This window comes from Stylophora pistillata, chromosome 12, assembly GCF_964205215.1.
Source record: "Stylophora pistillata chromosome 12, jaStyPist1.2, whole genome shotgun sequence".
Classification (NCBI taxonomy): domain Eukaryota; kingdom Metazoa; phylum Cnidaria; class Anthozoa; order Scleractinia; family Pocilloporidae; genus Stylophora; species Stylophora pistillata.
The window spans coordinates 757,643-777,604 of NC_142530.1; the positions used below are offsets into that span (position 1 = coordinate 757,643).

A 19,962-nucleotide genomic window follows, 5' to 3' on the forward strand; every position below is an offset into this window, starting at 1 on the left:
TTATAGCTTTCATTATGGTCAAATAATGGTTAAAACATGGTAAGATATCACGGTTCGATGAATTACATCTGGCGAATCACTCGCTAGATCACACGAAGTTTTAACTATTTTTATTGGACGTGTCTATGTTAAAAACCACGAAATACCGCGTTTGTCTCCTATCACTTAATAATTTAAATAAGAAATATTCCAGCTTTGTCCCACTTAGCCATCGCTTCGCTTTTTTTTTATTTACTTAATGGTGAGAAGTTAAATACTAACAAAGATGGTACAAAGAGTATAAAATTCGGTGACAAGACAATGCAAAAAATCACTTTGCAACCCTGGAAATCGAAGTAATATAAGGAAAATATAAGAGAACTTAGAAGTAAATCATTTGGAGTTTTTCGTCACGGACGAATCAAGTTTCCACGACACACAGTGTCTAAATTCAGTGTTGTCGAGGTTACCTCGACACTCGACAAGTCATTGCCGCTTGCCTAACCCTTTCACTCATAGGACAGACCAAAAATGAATTCCCCCTTTCAGTACTACTACGTTTTGAAACTGGAAGATGATGAGAAAGTGGAGAAGATTTTAACAAGAGAATATCGTTCGATTTACCACCAAATTTTCAGGGGGAAAATTGTAAGCAATGTGAGGCAGACGGTGCAGAGAACTCGTTTCTAGATCTGAGAGAGCAAGTTTAGCTGCAAAGTAACGCAACAAAATCACGAAATGATAATGTCAGTTGTTCCTTTTTGGCATCACCATCTTCATCAAGGTTAAAAGCATTATCAGTATGATTGCTATATCTTCAATCTCATCCTTGTCGTTGTCACGTTACGTTTCCACCTTCATGAGTCCTAAAAATTCCTCTTCTTATTTTTTCTTTCTTTGTTTTTTGGCCCGCCACCGTTATGGGAAAGTCAAGAACACCAGTTCGAGAAACCACGCCCTTTCCCATCCCACCACAAATATATTCTTGCAACTCACATATGAACGTTGCCGTGCTATAACTTAATGCTTTACCGTTATTTTATTATAAATAAATCCTAATCGACCTGAGAAAAGGCTTTTTTGTTCTCTACTGCAATGACACATCCCACACCACGATAAATTAATACGTTCCCACGGGGCACTCATCGTATTCAGAACTGCCGGGCTATAAAATCGTTCTTCGATCTAACATTGGAGAAGGAGGCGATGCAGAAGCCAGTCGCATGGCAACATAGCTCTGCATTGTGGTTTTCTTCGGGTGAAAGTTCCGCGATTCAATAGAACAATCAAAAGTTCTGTTTTGCATTGCACATGCTCCCTTTTCTACGCTGTCGAGGTTGCAAGCTTCGCTGTCATCCTTCTCTGTCATGGAGGATGTTTCCACACCACTTGAGCTGGTGTCTCCATCGCCTAGGATTTCATCAAAATCAACTTGGACTGCAGCGTCCGTTGTCGACGCTAGAATGAACAAAATATCATTATACTGTGTATCGTGGATTTTCGACGACTGAATAGGAAACAGTAAAACCCGGTGTACAAAGGGCGCGAAGGGCACAACTTTTGATGTCTTCTTCTGAGAATGTTGAAGATCATTAAATCGCTTTTTAAAACATATAAAACATATTGAAAAAGTCTAAACTAGGACTAGGGGGCGAGACAGAAAGAGACAGAAAGAGAGTAAGTGGTAAGTAAAGAGAAAGAAATGGGAAGGGGGTTAACGAGAAGGAAAACTTAGTGGCAAGTAGATCATCATTCCTTTGGAACCCTGCTGACTTCGGCCAACATAAAACATATTAAATTTCTCAAAATTGGATTAGGTTTTCTCATGGAATCTATTCACTGCATAAATGTTGACAAATTCTACTCAGCCATTATTGTTCTTGGCAAAACTTGTTTTTTACGCCTAAGATTTTTTATATTCTTCTGGTTAATTTTTTATCAAGAAAAATATGGATCCAACGGCAAAATAACGAGTCCTCACCTCTTTTCTTGCACACGAAAATGGATTCAAAGAACATCATTACTGACACAAGTGCTAGAAGAGCAACCGCGCCTGGTACTATGCTTTGCACGTGACGCGTGTATTCATCGCACGTGAAACATTCAGCTCTGCAAAAGAAAACCTGCCCTGAGACGCCATATCAAAAGATCAATTCTTTCCCTTGACATATACTTCTTTCTTCAACTGCGATAACTAAGCAATGGCTGTTTGTGATCCGCGCTTTACGGTTCCCGCCGAATAGAAAGAAATCTGCGACAACAAGTAAGATTACTGTAATCTTCCCGATATGACGGCGTCCACTGTTTAAATTTTATCAACTTTGAAGAAAATTTAGGTTATTCGTGGAACTTTGAAACGCGGAAGGAAACATGAAGATGAATACCGAGGAGATAAAAGTTACATGCAAAGAATCAAATCAATTTCAACTTACCTCTGATCTTTCCGAGGATTTAGTTGCTGAATAACAGCAAATACGGCGCCACTGAAAACTTTATCAAAGAATCCGATAAAACCATACACGAAAGCTCCGGATCTCTACAACGAAAAAGCCAATAATTAATTGAAAAAATAAAACACTTGTCAAACAGAACAAAGTGCACGTTCCTCTCCCTACAGCTGCTAGGTAATATCATGTTTGTTGTTTACCTTATCATGGCCAATGAGCTGTGCGATTAAGGAAAATGACGTCACAAGCATGACAGAACCACCGCTGCCCATAAGCATAGAGGTCGCGTACACGGCAGTCCGTGCGTCAATCGTTTGAACAAAGAACCAGAAGCTAGCACTGACGGCCATCATGGCGCCCAGGCAAAATGTGATCTGTGGATAGAGAAGAGAACTAGATACGTTAGAAGAAGGGTCCATCAACAAAAAACGATTCGCTGCGTGTATGATACCATGAATGAGTGCGCACTGAATTCTGGGTCGAAAGGTATGGCAAAGCGCTGTACTCCCACAGCACACCTCCAATCCAAGGAAAAATATTGTCATCCGGCAAACTGACTGTCCAACGACGCAACAAGGCTCGCTTATGTTTCCAGAGAGCTTACCATTTGTCTTCATCGATAAATTGTTTAACATCTCCCTTTCTCTTTATAACGAGGAAAGGAGGTTTAGGGCTTCTTCAAATCCAGCAAATTTTACTGATTTTGTTCTACTAAGAGGTGCTATAAGGAGCAGAACCAACCTTGCTACCAAGGCGTTTATTAAGTGGTTTGACAGCTGTACTTGCTAAAACTCCTGTCACCAGCACGACCAAAGGAAAGTAAGCAATTGATTCCTGCAATGAATATTGTAGTTAGTAATAGTCACAGAGCTAAACACTTATGTTGCTCGGGTTTGAATACGGAGCCCAATGTATTGCTTGAGGATGAAATTTCACTGCATCCATTTTCCTTTCAAAAATTCAAATACATAAGGCGGTTGTAAATTCCATTCCGACTGGAGACACACAATTGAACTAGAGAAAACAAGACTTCCCTGACACTTTCGTCTGCGTTTCCTCAAGAACTTCTCCGTTAAAATTCTCCAACTATAAAATACATTTCAAACCCAAACATAACTTCCTTCCCACGTATAAAGAGGTTCTCAAATCTATTCTCTGTGTGTGGTTGAAGAGGCAAGATCATGGAGGATTGTACAGCAGAGAAAATGACGCAAACATTCAACGCTTGTTAAGATAGAGTGGCTCACCTTCTCGAATCGCATTGTCTCCGTCAAATAAAGTGGTAAATATGACTGTGAAACATTCACGTACAAACGCGTACAAATGTACACGAAGCCAATCTGTGACGAGAAGAAAAAATAACAATCGAGTCAAAATGCTTGGGCCTAACACTTGGCCATGGGTAAGCAAGGGCCTCCATTGACGTTTTCGCAGGAACACTCACTTTATACATTTCAGGGCTTGTCATCCACTGGCGCTTGCTTTTTCCTCCGCCAAGAATAGCTGTTTTATCGGTTATATTTAGCGTTGATCTCCGTGTTTCCTCGTTTTCCAAGCATACTGGACACTCTGTTCCTTCGCTATGATCTGCCGCTTTCTTCTTCTCTTTCTCTTGCAGTGTCATCACCACAGCAGGCGAAGCTCCGCTTCTTCTGCTTGGAAATGGCGGCGGGTACACGGCCCGTACCAACAGACCTGCGTTCAAATGAAAAGTGTGGACTTTCTGTAAGCAACCAAAGAGTGAGGTCTGTTGTCACTGTCGCGAGGAGTAAGACACTACGGTCTGCTCATTGGGTAAGAGCTTGTTTTGTTATTACAGTTTCAGTTCATGCCAAGTTGTATCGTTGAACTTCACAGTTTTCAAGCGTAATGTATTCTCTGAATCTGCGATTTTTTGGCGACACAGTGACACCCTTCAGCAGAAATTAACTCTTGGAATTTAAACTGTTCAAAGGGCCACATTGGTTTCATTCAAGAAGAAAAACATTGAAACGACCCTCGCTGGAGGCAAAATTCTGTTATTCTTTAAGCACGGTATCAGTTGTATCTTGCCGTGTTATCGTACTTTCGATTCATTAAGTTCTGCATTTTCCAGTGCTTAACCGTTCAATTTTAACGTTTACTTCCCTCCCCTTGATCTGCTTTACACTCTAAACCTCCAAAATTTTGATAGTAAAGTTGTAAAGAGTTGGTCTTATCTCCTTCACTCCCAGATCTCATTAGTAATTCTCCTTACTGTCTGCCAGTTAATTCTTATGATTTTAGAATGGATAATTTGGTATTGGATCGACTAATAATCCCCTAATTGATGTTTTTCTTTATTCCCATCACTTCGCTGCTTTATATTCTATTGATATTGTTAGGAGAAATTCTGTCTTGGTCACTCGTGGGAGTGAAAGGGTTAAGCAAGATTGTTCCATCTACCTGATCAGTTTGTAAATTCTTATCACCAGTCTGATGGATAATTCACTTAAATTGGCAGGAAAAGTTAGAAGTTGACATCTGAGCGTCAAGCCTTCTGTGGCTAAATCACCTTTTTTTTCGGTTCCTCTCCGCCTGAACTTGTGATTGCCATTTTTACGTTCCTCTAACCACTTCAGTAACGCATCAGAGGGAGGTTCTTTGATTCCAACGTGGAACACAATGTTACACACAGTGCCAGTTCCGACGATAATAAAACCAAGATACTGAGAAGAAAATTAAGAAAAGGTTCGTACTTCGAAGAAACTTATTCCAGCTTCAGTATCACTGTGTGAGAAAAAGCGTTACTTATCCCCCTAGGTGGGGTTTTAATCAAACGTTAGTAACTTGCTAGCATTTCCCCAGTTTGCCTGGCAGTGTGTTGGCACCTATGTACACGCCAACACGATATTAAACGTCAAGCATGCACAATGGGATCACTTTTGGGCTGGCTGCGTGCCACTTTCCCGCACAAAACTTCAAAGGAAAGCGTAAGAAACAACCACTCTCCCACAAAAGAAAAAAAAAAAAAAAACCTAGAAAAGGGAAAAGTTCAAGGAAATCTGTAAAAAGAAACAAAAGCTGGGAAAAGGAAGACTCGATACTTTTGAATACAAAGCTTATTCAAGTACGGGTATCCTGTTAATTTACCATTCTGTTTTGAGCTCTACCAAAAATGGGTTCTGCGGCTTACTGGATTGAGTGACTGTTTTTAACTCATATGAGGCAACTTGGTTCTACAGCCCGAAAGCACGTTACTAAGTCGTTCCAACATTCGCACATGCACAGATGTTTGACCATTGTGTTTAATACAGCTGAGTAGAGAGAGACCGTGTGAGGCTACAACCTGAATCACAACACAAGGGATTCTGCCATTTAAGACAATCAGCTGTTTGTAAGAGAATAGACTGTGGGATTCCTAACGTACTATTCATTGCCTAGTAATGATGATGCAATTTTGGAGAAAGTCTTTTTCTCTAAGACCATGTTCAAAGCAAAGCAAAGCAAAGCAAACTTTATTTACACAGGGTAGCCCATTCAGCTCTAAGGCTGGTATCCATAGGGGCCCTGTATTGAAAATAATTTACATCAAATTTCTAGAATAGATATATATGTATATATAATGACTAAGATTTTACAACTACATTAACAGCCTAAAACTACAAAGCTAAAACACAATTAAAACATAACATAGTAAATAAAATATCAAAATTATCAAAATTACGGTAAAAGGAAATGTTTTGCTCGGCGACAGAACGTTTGAATGTTTTCACTCTTCACAATGTTTAAAGGAAGTTTATTAAAAATTTCTGCGCCAGTAAAAAGAAAGGTCCTTCTCCCAAAATTCTGTTTTACTTTTGGTAGGGATAGCCTCAGACTTTGCCTCGTGGAATAATTGTGAATATTCGAAAATCTGGTTAAATATGATGAAAAGTAACTAGGAACTAATGAGTGGAGACAGAGAAAAACGAGTTTAGCCTTGTGGTAATAGCGTCTACTGGAAAGAGTCGGCCATTGCAGCTGACCTATTGCTTCAGATGACCGAGAGCAACGTGTAATAATCCGTGCAGATCTATTTTGTAAGCGCTGTAGTCGATCTATATCTTGTTGTAAAAGGTTACTCCAGGCAATGTCACAGTAATCAAATAAGGGAAGAATTAAGGTATTATGAACAAGTATTGCTGCCTCTTTTGTGACGAAACTTCTAATGCGGCCCAGAATACTAACTCTTGACGCCACCTTTTTACACATATAGTCTGCGTGAGCCTTCCAAGTCATAAAATTGTCGAACACCACGCCTAGGTATTTAAAAGTAGTTTCGCAAGAAATGAGCTTTCCGATAAGATTAAGATTTAAAATACAATCGCGCTCTTTATGTTTTATCATTCATAAAAATAAACAAAGTTCTGTTAACTTAAGAATAGCCACTCAAAAGAAAATTTTTTAAGAACCCAAGTTTCAAGTTGTAGCTGGTTCTATAAAAGCTTCTTTAGACTTTTCAAAGTTTGAATCTCATTTCTTTCGTTCACTAAACTGGAGCATACACCGATCAATAAAAAGAAGCTCTCCAGGTCGCAGCCGTTCTTTAAGATGTCACGCAACGCTTACTCAAAAGAGGAATAATGGTAGGGCTTACGTGACACCTCCTCCCAAAAAAGGCTGCTAAAAAAAATAAGTAAACAAGCAACTTACCATAAACTGCTGCCACATAGAGGACGAAATATTTGCCTCTGAGCTTCTTCCTAACAGAATCCATGTCACGCAAAATACAAAAATACCGCAAATAAATCGTAAAGCCGATCTGAAAAAAAATTGAGAAGCGTTATTCGCGCGAGTCTTCCATTACAAACAACATCGTGTTGACTCACACACTCCATTATCTTTCTGACGTTCTTGAAAAGCCGACCTTCGCAATTTGAACCCCTTCTGTCTAAGTACACAGGGGAGGGGAGGGGAAAATAAGATTAAAATAATTAATTATGACACCACAAATATGCAGATTGGCAAATGTTTGTTTTCTTGGTCAAGTTCAAGTTCAACAATCATCCATAGTCTCTACTTCATCAATCTTACACTCGAATTCATCGTTTTACTTGCGATGAGACAAAAAGTAAGAAACTTCTTAGACCTGTGTGTATTTAGAATAGAAAACTATAATGTCTTGCGAACGGAAAACTATATGTCTTGCGTGATGGCCCCCCTTTGCAAGACTAATAAATGTAGATGTAGATAATTTTAGTCGGATGAATTGACTTCGCACGTATGGCAGTCAATCGACCGGTTAACAATTTTGAGAGCCACAAACTGAATCCTCGCGGCAAGATCTGACTTATCAATTACGAACGCAATGTTTCTAGACCAGATACGTGTCTATTAAGACTTCAAATGAACAGAAAAAGAAAACCATCGAAAACAGCGCTAATAACACACATACAACATCCGAGTCACGTACACTTTTTTTGTATATTACGTACATCTGCCGCTCCCCACGTGAGCAGAGAAAGACAAAATGGCTCACTAACTTTCAATAAATATCCGGCGTAAAACTCAAACCAAACCTGGGGTAGCAAAGTGAAAGATGCGAAAATATCTGGTAAAAACCGGTTTCTCGGTGAAGCAAAATGTTTGCTTTAAAATTAATGGCGCACTTGTGGGTAAAATTATGATTGCATTACTCTTCGTTACAAGATCAGAAATTTGACAAATATAATCAATACTTCGAGGCACACCTCTAATATCGTAACCTCAATCAATATACAACTCTGTAAGAAATTTTCAGTTTCTTAGACCAACGTTTCGAATCTTTAAATTGTAACTGGCAGAACAAAGGGTAATGCAGCATAGAGCTGATGGAGAACAAAGCCCAGAAAATTAAACAAAATAACCTACATCTAGCAAGTTCACCGTTAAGCTTATTAAAGTGAGGACGTGAAATCACTGAACTAGAAACGTATGTTAAGCATATAAGAAATTAACAAACATGAAAAAAAGCATGTTACTATCATATATTTGCTTCTATGAATATTAGGTGAAAAATAATTTGAGCGCCCTTACCTAATAGCATTCAGCTCGACTTTTTCGGATTCGCTAATAGCAATCTCTGGGATTAATGACAAATGACTGATCTGAACACAACCCCAGCCAAACTGAAACAAGGCAGCGATGCCGATGTAATAAGCAAGCTTCAAAGAGGCGCTAGCTTCATCACCAATGAGACGTGTAAATAAAAGCGGGAATGAAAAACTGACACAGATTGACCCCACTACATGCCATATCTTTCTTCGACCATATCGGCACACAGTCCTGTCGTTCAATATTGCGATGATCGGTGTGCAAACTCCGTCGGTAACTTGTCCGAGTAAGACAACGAGTCCTGTATGACTGTTTGACAGTCGAACTACTTTTGTCAGGTAGATGATTAGGTAGCTGTACCATGTGTTAGCAGCGAGGTCATTCAGTATGTGCCCAACGCCGTAACAAAATTTTTGACTGACGGCTAGACGATTTCCTTTAAAAACCTTTTCCTGCGATCTTTTGCGATGAAAAAAATTCGCAAGACGGTTCATAGTTTGGCCACTATTCTGTTTGCCTCGATCTCAAAATAACGACTTATGAACAGGGAAAACTCCTTCGAAAGCAGACCACATTCAAAGTAGAAATTCGCTACCATGTAACTGAATCACCACTTATATTGCGTCATAAAAGGGTGTGACATGTGTTGGGTGGCGTGATGCGATTTCAGAACACGAACATCGCTCAACCAAGGTCAAAGTTTCTTCAAGTCTGGCCTGACGTCAGTTCATCAAAAGAAAAGCATTTTCGAAAAGAGAAGGATGCCAGATTGTCAGATGAAAGTTACTGTGGTGGACACACTAAGAACTGGGAAAATGATATATCGTTTTCACAGTTAAAAGTTATATATTAAATTTTCTGAAGACAGCCACCCACTTACGCTTGCCCTCAGGCAAATTTCAGAAAGTTGTTATCTTTCATCACTCGAATCACCTAATATATTTCCCAGCGACCCTTTATGATTCGAGCTTTGTAATGTTATTATCCATTGAAATTCGGATCACACGAGATTATGAAAAAAAAATCGACCTTGATTATTTGTGACACATCGATATTCTATTATTCTTCCAACGGTTTTGCCTTCCACTCGGGGTAATTTTTTCTAAGGCAATTAAAAAACCATGACAAACTCAGACCTTGTGTAATATTTTCCTCAAAATAGGAAAAAACCGATTTCCGCCAATCGAAAAAACTGGAATCAGGGATGGCAAGGGATGGGGATTCTATAAATTTTCGACAACATGGAATCTGTCCTGTACAATCGCCGTTTCTTTCATAAACAGATCAAACCCTCTGACCTTATTCAGCCCCGTGAGCAGCAACAAAGCAACAACAGTTTATATCAAGGAATATTTCCACTTTTGTGTTATCAGATCACCCGAGCAAAGGCCAAGGTTTTCTGGTGACTTGCACATGACATAAACAAATCACGGTAGTGTTCTCCGTAAAAATCCCTAGTCAATTGTTAATATCATTCGTGCAGAAGTCATAGAACAATTTATGGCAGGAGACCTGGTGAATGAAAACAAGAATAGCAAATATTAATTCATTCAGCAGAAGAAAACTTTTCAGTATAATCTCAAAGTCGGTGTTCAATTCATCTCGTTATCAGTTTCAGGGATCCGTATAGAATGTGAAACGTGTTGCGAAATCCATTGTACTTAGAAAAGGATAAGTGAGTTGTCTACACTGTACGTTAGAGATTCTTATCAAGACATCAGGCTTCGATTTGCAAACTCTATCGAAAAACAGCGAAAAAAATGTAATAAATTGTCGTCTTCAAGCGCCATATAAGTATACCAGATTAATTTGCGCACATTAAATTTTACGATTCGCTCGTATGTAATAAACTGCGAAGCCGGAAAATCAGTGTTTTTTGCTCTTTTCACGGACTGGTGACCGAAGTTGGAGACTTAGTATTTCGGCTAACCCACGCGATAAGATGTGCCCGCTTCACGCGACTAAGATAAAATCAACTGGTCGTGTTTGTTCGTTTTCAATTGCGGAAGCATCAATTTAAATAATTCTGATAGATGAAATTAACTGGAGTTTTGAAACTACCCCATCATGAGTTCCCCATACGAACGCGATTGCCCAAAATAATCCAAAATGGAGGCTAGCACGCCTTCGCGATCCCGCGGCATCGCTTTTTAGTTCGAAGTCATTGGCAAGAACGTCTTTCTAATCGCATGAAAAACGTAATATGAATGTTTAACTGTCTTTCCAGTCAGTCTGGCTTGTTGTCAACTATACTCGGCAAATATGTTTCTAATATAATCGCCGCGAGAATCAACCCCAGCATCTTCCCAACACGAGCAGTCGGTTCAATCCATTTGGCACAACTACCTCTCCCTTTCTTCCAATTTTTGACATCTCGATGTAATTCATTTTCGATTACAGTTCATAACAAGCGAGCTACAGAGTCGAAAACGGTAACATCGGCGACGTATCACTGCACGAACAATAACAACCAGGTAAAGTAGAACTAAAAAACTCACAGCTATCTCCAAGTCAGGAAAAAAAACAGTAACTAAGCCTATCGAGATTTCTCCAAGTCACCAGATTTGGTTTGTGCAACACTCCATGACATCACACGCGCCGCTGAAATAGTCATGGCATTTGTAATTGAAATAAGTTTCGAAACTAACGCGAACTGAAAACCAAAATTTTAAAACGAAAGTATAGATATAGATTATATCAGCAGAAAGCTAATTTTTTCCACAAGGTTTGTTTAAAGTACGCTCTTATTAAACGCCTAAATGTTTCGATTGAGTAGAGTAAGGGAGGAGAGCAGGCTGATTGAAAGAAGAAAACCCAATTACACAATGTGGACGGCGCCTTTCGTGGTACTCGTGTTTCTTCAACTTGTCGGTTTCCCTGGTTTGGTTTTGTATTGTTTGCAAACCTTTTCTTGTGGAAAAAACACGAAAAGTCCCCATTTCAATTGCGAAAATGGTAGCTTCGTGGACTACAACACTGCAATGATTGTGGAATTGTCGTTTACTAGCACAGAGGTTCTAAGTCGTGTTATTTTTCTCTCTTTTTGTGTGAAGCTCAAAGGATGGAGGGGTATGTGGCAGATTTTAAAACGACTGTTTAAAGTTTCTCGAATGTGGCTTCTGGCATTTATCTGGGTTCTTTGTGTGGTGCGTTTCGGGTCTATATTGTACTGGATACCAGACTTGGGAACCATAGCCCGCGCTATCATTGCATTGTACATTGTAGAAGCCTTTGCAATAACAATTGTAGCAGGCATGCTATCCTGTTTAAAAATCTTGGAGTTAGCTGAAGACAACATCGATATCACATGCAAAACTCGTCTCGTTATTCTGTTCAAGTGTGTTATCGCGAGCTTCTGGGCTCAATATTTTGTATTTTTGATCATTATTGCTTTTCAGTTAGCGTTCGACGTTTCAGAAGTTGATCCAACGTTTTTGCACGACGATTTTAAGAGAGCTCTAAACCTACTCAGAAAATCTGCGCAACTTGTCTTTATGAAACAAATAAGCGGCCGTCTTTGGGAAGCATTGTTTGCGGACGACAACCAGGATCAACAGCGATCATCAACAGAAACGGAACTGATGGAAACTGGAATGCTTTACTAGTATTGAATGATCGAACTTTTCCAGAGTTTCGATAAAGAAAATTGAATAATAAAAGAAGATATATTGTGCTCCCTCCAGTTAAAAAGTTAAACAGATCGTTTTTATAGCACAGTTAGCGATAGAGAATCTCACATATCATGCAAAAACAAATTAATTTGGATGTATCAACAAAGTTGAAATGGTAAATTGGCCACCGTAACGATTACAAAATTAATCGTTACAAATTAGTTTTAGACCATTATTTATTCACTTTCGAAAACCCATGGCAGTTTTCACAGTGATTAACCTCGAGGAAACGACTGAAAACGTGTCATGCTCATAGTTTCATCCAGCCGTGAAACTAACTTAATTTACATAGGAAAACGAGCCAAGATCAGAGCAGGGGTGCATTCCTCTAGAGACAGCGCCAGGTGTTTTGGACATTAGGGTCCTATTATAGACACTGGGGTCTGATTTTGGATACCAGTGTCAGAATTAGGTTAATAGTGTCTGATTATAGACACTAGTGTCCAATTTAGGCACTAATGTCCGATTGTAGACACTAATATCGTTGTTTGACACCAATGTCCGATTTTGCATACTAGTGTCCGATTTTTGACACTAGTGCTCGTTATTATCTGATCTTGGTTACTAGTGTCTGATTTTAGAAGCTATTATCCGATTTTAGACACCAGTGTCTGAGTTTTGAAGCTCTAACTGATATTATTTAGTGTTTTCTTTTTGACTCTCATTCCATTTCGCACGTCATCGGAAAGTTGACACTAGTTACCAATCCTTCTCGGAATCCAATATGGTGGACGAAAGGTTTCTGAGGCGAACGACCACTGACGTATCTTAACATCACTTTTTTTTACTTCAATCGTGGAATATTTTCCATGGATAACAAACGGTAAGGAGCCAGAGAAGGCTATTATGTAGATTTTCAGAATAAACTGGATAAAATTCTTGCTCACCTCGACACGTTCTGTGTCAGGCAAAAAATTGTCACCAAGTTAGGCGAGATATTTTTAATGTTTGTTTTTTAATATTTGCACCACGAGAAGCTTTTGATGTGCGCGCTATATAAATAATATTATTATTATTAATGTCGTTGAATTATTGGATTTATTAAAAAATGTAGGAAATCTAAGGCATGAACAGATATTTAATTTGGGATATATTCGTGGTTTTTCTAAAGTACAGCCAGCTGTTTATTTTATTTCAAAATGTGAAGGCCATCGTGGTCGTTACCTTCACGTCAATCGCAAGATGAGGTGTTTCTCACTCAAGAAAACTACAAGAAATACTCTTGTCGCCCATCGTTCGTGGAATATCTAGAGAAGCATCTAAAATCAGAAAAAGATCGAGAAAAAACTGTTCAAAATAATCATGATGACACGAAAGCAGATGTCTCCATAAGGACACAGGACGGTTCAGAAACCACTGAGAAAGGAGCTAGAAGCAAAGGTGCTGAGAAAGGTAGAGCTAAGAGTACCCCAACTTTTTTGGGCCCATCATTGGAATTCCCTGTTATGTCAAAAGTCAGCATTGAAAGTCAGAAGATGTTTGTTGAAATGTTGGAAGCGTTAAGATCTGGTCAGCTGGCCAAAGTCGATCTGCAAGAAATAAAAGCCATTCAGGTTTGTAAACAAATGAGTTGTTATTATCTGATACTTTTTTTCAGTTGGTGATATGACTTTAAGTATTAAAACAAACCAGTTAAAGTGGAGGAAAGATTGCCAAACTAAACCAGTTACACATATGCACTGTTTATCCCTTTAAACCCTAAAAGTGACCAGTATCTAATTTCTACTTACAGCAATACTGCATAATTGTTATTTGAGATCATGAGAATAAATAATGGTAATTGAACTGAGTGGAGTGCAATTTGTATAGGTAATCACATGATTTAAAGTGCAATTTGAAATAAATAAGCACGGGTAAATTTTTTAAAAGACTAACAAAATTGCATGAGCCCGTTGGGCGAGTGCAATATGAGGTCTTTGAAAAAATTTGCAAGTGCTTATTAATTCCAAATTGCACGAGAAAATCATGTGATTATCTCTTAATAATATACATGAAAAAATAAGAGGTAGCTTCTCATAACTATGCAGAAGAAAAGTGCGCGCATCACTTGCAAAAATAATTTATTCAAACCCTGAAAGTGACATTGACCTTGACTTTGACATTGACATTGACCAATCGGAATGTCTGGTTTGTTTCTTTCTTTGCCATTAACCCTCTTCTGCACTGAATTAATTCTCTTCTGCACTGAATTAACTGAAAACTGCATTCATCTTAACCAATAAGAACTGAGAAATTTTTTCATGTATATTATTAGGGCTGAAATCATATATGCGTTGATTTCAAAATCGAACAAGTGTGCAGCGTGAGTTCAATTTGAAATCACAAGTATGATTTCAGACCAAAATTGCACACACAAGGTTCAGTTACCACTTTATTACATCCATTTTGAATTGCCCAAATATGGGACTTGGTCAATTCAAATATTTTACTGATGCAGTACTGAGTTGGTTTTTAAATAATAAGTGGAACCAGAAACCCTTTTACATCTTATTTTGTATGCAAAACAGAAAGACTGAGGTCATGTGTCAAAAACTCAGTCAAGTGTAAAATGATGCGATTTAGAGCAAAAAATGGTGCAATTCATGAATATATCGCACCAATTAGAGCCAATCAGATTACAGGGACAACCAGTGATTTCAAAATGGATGTAATAAAGGAAATTATCACCAACCCTAGAAACTTCAATTTTTCCTTTCTCAGGAAATGTATAGAGAATAGTATGGAGAATATGCATACTGATGTTAGGGAGGATTAAGGGTTAAGCTACAATGTGTGGTAAAAGTCATGGCACCTTTATTTGCTTTCCTGCATGATTGTATCTGAGATCACCCTCCCCTCCCCTCTTTTACACCCCTCTAGTGTAACTTGAGTTTTTTCTTTCTTACCTTGTAGGTAGTGTGCAACATTGTATGTGGTCACTAGTAGTTTAGAAGGAGTTAGGAAAGCAGGGTTTATTCAGTATTGGAAAAGAAGTTCTGTAATTGAATCAATTTTCAAGGAACCTTACTCCTCGGCGCTCTAAGTGCTTTTGCCCTTCATTGCGACTTTCAAATTGCTACCCCCTCAGAAAATGGAGCACAGTATTCAAAGCATCTCAATCTAAATCCAAAGTGACATTAGTTTATAAAGAACATTAAAGTTTTCTCACCATTCCTCAATGGACTTCTTATTCTAGGATATTAAGAATACAGTGATGCTAGAACAAGGTGATTATCAACAGTTTGTGCGTCGCCATGCAAAAGTCAACCATCACTTGTACAACTTTATCCACCCTGATGTCTGGGATGACTTCAAGGTAAGGAACTGTGATAACAGGAGAAATTTAACCTTCTATGGGTGACCAAGACAGAATTTCTCCCTATATTATCTATACTATATGAAGTAGACAAGTGATGAGAATGAAGAAAAATATCAATTTTAGGGTTGTTAATTGATACAATACCAAAATCTCTGAAATAATAATAATTTACCAATTTATATAGCGCGTATTTACATGCGCTGATCGATAGTGCCTTACATGTTGTTGTTAAGGTTGAGATCGGATGTCAGCATTTTATCAGGCGCCTCTGGCAGCCACTTCAGTCCATGTAATGATCTCACCTTCCCACCCATCCCACCCCAGGGGAGGACATCCATCACACAGTAATCTCGTGCGTGGGAAATAAACATCTCCCACCTCTAACCCTGCAGGGGACGGGACCTATGGCTTTACGTCTTATCCGAGAAGATGAAGCAATGTGAGTGAAGCGACTTACTTAAGGACACAACGTAGTGCCCCAGCCAGGACTTGAACCCGGGCCATCTGTCCCAGAGTCCAGTGCACTCACCGCTGGACCCCTCACGCCTCATAATAACATTGTAAGAATAGTATGGCAGACAGTAAGGAGAATTGCTACAAGATCTTAATAGCGGAAGGGTTATTTAATTAACTACAACAAAAGGCTCCATTAAAAATCTTGATAAGCTTTGTTTTTAAGCACCTTAAAAACAAGTTGATAATGTAATTTTACGGTGGCCAATTTACTTTATCAACTCAGATACCTTGTAATACCCCCTACTCGTGCAGCACTGACATAGTTTTTGTAGGAACTTACTCCCTTCTTTACTGTCAAAGACTATTTCAGTATCACTCAATTTGTTCCAAAAAGGAAAAAAAGGAAAGTTGTGGTTGCAAATTTTCCAAGCGAATAGTTCTCAATGGCATATTATTGAATGGACAATTAACCTCTGTTGTTTGTATGTTACTTTAGGCTGACATTGATGGAAGAGTGACAGAAAGGGTCAACAAGTATCAGGTGAGTTACTTCAATTTTGTGATGCTTTTAAGATCTTGCCATATAAGAAAAAATTCTTAGGGGACACTGAAACTTGCTTTGAATAGCAAATTGTGTTCTTTTTATACAGCGTCATTATTCCTTGCATGGAACCATTGGCTTATCTGTTGGAGCTGTTTTCAAATCAGATGCAGTTCTCACTTTCGAGCAAACACTGCTGCAAGTGGTAAGTACAGGGCAAGACTTAATGGATTTCAATTTCGGGTTTTGTACCAACTCAATCAGTGTGAGATGTGGTGACCTGGTGACTAGTGCACAGGACTCTGGGTGGAGAGGTCTGGATTTGAGAGCTGACCAGTACACTGTGTCATGTTCTTGGGCTAAGGCTAGGTATTTCTTGGCTAGGTATTTCATGCACTTAAAAATAATTGATAGGAATGAATGTCCTGTGGGGATTAGAAGAGATTTGAAAGTATTGAAGGAGAGCATTTTGACATCAGATGTATTACCCTCTTTAAAAAGAATATTGGTACCCCCCCCCCCCCATAACCTCTCCCTTTTATTTTTTCAAGTAATGAATAGATTTATGTTTTTCTTTTCTTTAATCAGGGAAATATTCCAAAGCTTTCTTTGCCTGAAGACACAGACCTTACACTATTAGATACAGGGCTAACTGTTCCAGATGCGAAGTCAGTGCAAGAAAAGACAAAGTCTAGTAAGGTACTCAGCAAAAGAATGTTGTGGGAAGGGCTAATTTTAGGTATCAAATGGTTCGCATGTTCAATTTCAGATTAAGAGGTCCAGAGTGTTGTTCCTATTGTTGTTGGGCATCAGAAGTGTCACTTTTTCTTTGCCCCTCTCCACGATCCACCCAGGGTAGCAAGAATGACAGAACGAAACAAAGTAAAACCAATGTAATCCTAGCTTTCTTTCAGCAGTCAATTGAAAATTGCTCCAACATGTACCTTTCTGAGACAGACACAAAGATGGTCTTATAAACCCTAGACTTGTTTCTTAATGTTGAAGGACGCCCTCTATATTCAACTGTATGATCAATTGATGTCAATTTTACAAATGGTTCATGTTGTGGAACCTTTCGTTCAAGTACAATTACTCACCCATTCCCCCCATAGGTTGTGAGTGAGGACCCGATTGCTGTCAGTCTGGCCAGGAAGCATAAAGTTGACATTGTAATCTCATCAAGTGGACTGAACATTCTCCTGGATAATCAGCCTCCTGATTATGGCAGGCAGTGGCAGTTGCCTGTCACTGTTCAGCGAGTACAAGGTTTGTTTAGAACTGAGCTGCTAAATAACACCAACACTTGCGAATTACAGCAAACAGTTGGTTCTTGCGTTGTCGGGATATGAAGATCGCGGAAAGTTTGGAGAGCATGAAAGATGCATTAGAAGTGCTCTGGAGGCGTAACCCAGTGCAACTCTAATATTTCTTGAAGCTTTTCCTCACGAGCAACAAAATTTGTGCTGTAACTGTTATCGGAAGGAAACACTATCTTGTTATTTCCACAAAGCCATGTTCGGTAGACTGAATTGTATTAAAATATGCAATACAGCTCCCCTTTGATTCCGGAACACGACGCATCTGATGACAAGCAAAAATGATGTTTTTTCTTTTCTTCTCGCACAGATGACCATGAAAAAATTTGCGCTCACAGAGTGGTGTTTGTGGACAAGCCTTTTCCTCCACAGAAAGTCACACCTCGTGATGTTAACATGAAGTTTTTCAAGCGTGCCTTACGCAGGTTAGTGTGTCATAAAAACAGCAAAGAAAACAAAACAGCTGACGATGGCAGAGAAAAAACTATTAGCTCCAATGGGAGCGGCACACAAATAATGGAGGTGGAAAAAACGGCGGCCGATGTTTGTAGTGAAGAGTTTTCTTCCACCGCGGCGACTAATTCCGAAAGACGGAAGCGTCGAGTTACTGATGAAGAGAGGCAGTGCTCTGAGGTGAAGAAATCAAAAATATCTGATGGTGCCTTGAAACCTAAAGTTGAGAATCTCGACGAAAACGAGACGTGTGAAGAGTATGATGAAAAATTCTTCGTTTACAATCTGTGGAGATTCGGGAAGTTCAAAGTCTTGATACGATGCAGTGTGGATGCCTATGCAGAGCAACAAAATAAACAAAAGTGCTATACCTTTTTCAGTGTTCTCCCAAAACTCGAATACCAGCCTGACTTCGGTCACGAAAAACTGTCGCACGATGAGGCTGGACGGTTTTGGCTAAACAGCTTCATCCGCCAGAATACCAGAATCGTTTGCGGCAGAATTAATGTTTACAATTCAAAACTGCTTCGAGTTGACGAACTATCCATCAACGATATTCTTCAGCAAGGGACGGGTTTTAATCCGGCACAGGGAATGAAAATGGTGTTTCAGGTTTTCCAAGCATTGAAGAGATTGCCTGAGGCTAGTTACATTCTGTCTCACAAAGCTGGAGAGATCCACGACTGTTTGTACAAAAGTGTTCATTGGCAGTCCGGGTCTGTAAAATCTTCGTATGATCTTCAGAAAACGAGGGCGCCTATTAGTGTGTTGCATTACACCGAGGGAGATATTCCCAGCGTCGCCATGGATTGCAATTTGTTCATGCCGTGGCAGATCAGTCAAAAGAGAATCCCATGCACATTTCCTCCTGTCTCGGAGAGAGAATTAGCCATGATGACAAATGCTGAGGCACAACAGATTGCGGCCGCAAATACTTCAAAGAAAAACAAGAAGAAAAGCAAAAAGGGAAAGGAGAGTAAAAAAGGAAGAAATCAGGGGCCTGCAACGAAAAAATCTAACTCGGGAGCCGGGGCTGAACAGTCATGGAATGCTAATAAGAAACGTAAACCAGTTGCCAAAGGGAAAGGGAAGATCTTTGCAATTTTTGACGACACCCAGCCGGCAGAGAAAGAGAGTGAAATCTTTGCAGTGTCCAGGCGAGCTTCAGGCGCAATTCTTTATGATGATCTTGTCTTATAAAGAGTGAAGAAAAAAGATGAAGAAAGAACAATGAAAGAAGAAAGGAGTAAAAGGAAAATTGTTAGCAACTTGTACCAAAATTACATATGATGCACGATCCTCGCAGTAGATAGCACTATTTATGCAATAGCGAAAATCAGACCTGAAAAAAATCAGCCCTGTACGGGACTCGAATCACTGACCTCTGCGATACTAGTGCAGCGCTCTACCAATTGAGCTAACAAGCCAACTGGGTGCAGGCCGTTAAGTTGATCAACCTAATTTGTACAGTTCGTATATGGACTCACTCGCATTATCAATCTTAAATCATCACCCGCTAAGCGGCCCTCACTATGAAATATGAAATTACTTGATAGATAGTACGCTTTTTTTTCCTCCTTAATGTTTTGCTGTGAAGGTTCGTTGTAGAGGGCCCCCTATACTTCTTAAGTGAAGCATGATTGGGCGATTTTTTTCTGGTTAATCGTGATTTGACTTTTTTCATTCGTGAATGGTTATTAAAGATATTAAGATCTCTTCGTGTCCACGTGAACGAATTTTTTATTCAAATGTGACCTGTGAATTAAGA

At 39.2% G+C, this 19,962-nt stretch overlaps 3 protein-coding genes across 5 annotated transcripts; 2 read left to right on the top strand and 1 right to left on the bottom strand.

Moving 5' to 3' along the window:
* Positions 1-95: 95 nt before the first annotated feature.
* Positions 96-9,111, bottom strand: LOC111327414 (major facilitator superfamily domain-containing protein 12). Its single transcript, XM_022931588.2, has 10 exons — positions 8,442-9,111; positions 7,080-7,188; positions 4,960-5,113; positions 3,871-4,121; positions 3,674-3,766; positions 3,168-3,260; positions 2,627-2,800; positions 2,412-2,515; positions 1,961-2,088; positions 96-1,437 (listed from the first exon to the last, which is right to left on the bottom strand). The coding sequence occupies exons 1-10, from the start codon at positions 8,951-8,953 to the stop codon at positions 1,145-1,147; spliced, it is 1,911 nt and encodes a 636-aa protein (XP_022787323.2). The 5' UTR covers positions 8,954-9,111; the 3' UTR covers positions 96-1,144.
* A 1,407-nt stretch (positions 9,112-10,518) lies between these two features.
* Positions 10,519-12,388, top strand: LOC148718333 (uncharacterized). Its single transcript, XM_088741900.1, has one exon. It carries the CDS (start codon positions 11,219-11,221, stop codon positions 12,062-12,064), a length of 846 nt encoding a protein of 281 aa, XP_088598026.1. The 5' UTR covers positions 10,519-11,218; the 3' UTR covers positions 12,065-12,388.
* Positions 12,389-12,841: 453 nt separating this feature from the next.
* On the top strand, positions 12,842-19,916 carry LOC111327449 (uncharacterized). Of its 3 annotated transcripts, none has more exons than XM_022931637.2 (8): positions 12,842-12,953; positions 13,278-13,683; positions 15,306-15,425; positions 16,381-16,425; positions 16,535-16,630; positions 17,014-17,124; positions 17,538-17,691; positions 18,052-19,916. In XM_022931637.2, exons 1-8 carry the CDS (start codon positions 12,940-12,942, stop codon positions 19,392-19,394), a joined length of 2,289 nt encoding a protein of 762 aa, XP_022787372.2. In that variant the 5' UTR covers positions 12,842-12,939; the 3' UTR covers positions 19,395-19,916. The 3 variants fall into 3 exon arrangements, with proteins under 3 accessions (XP_022787372.2, XP_088598024.1, XP_088598023.1); XM_088741898.1 differs by having other exon boundaries at positions 12,848-12,953; positions 13,242-13,683; XM_088741897.1 differs by having other exon boundaries at positions 12,857-12,953; positions 13,247-13,683.
* The last annotated feature ends 46 nt before the right edge of the window (positions 19,917-19,962 follow it).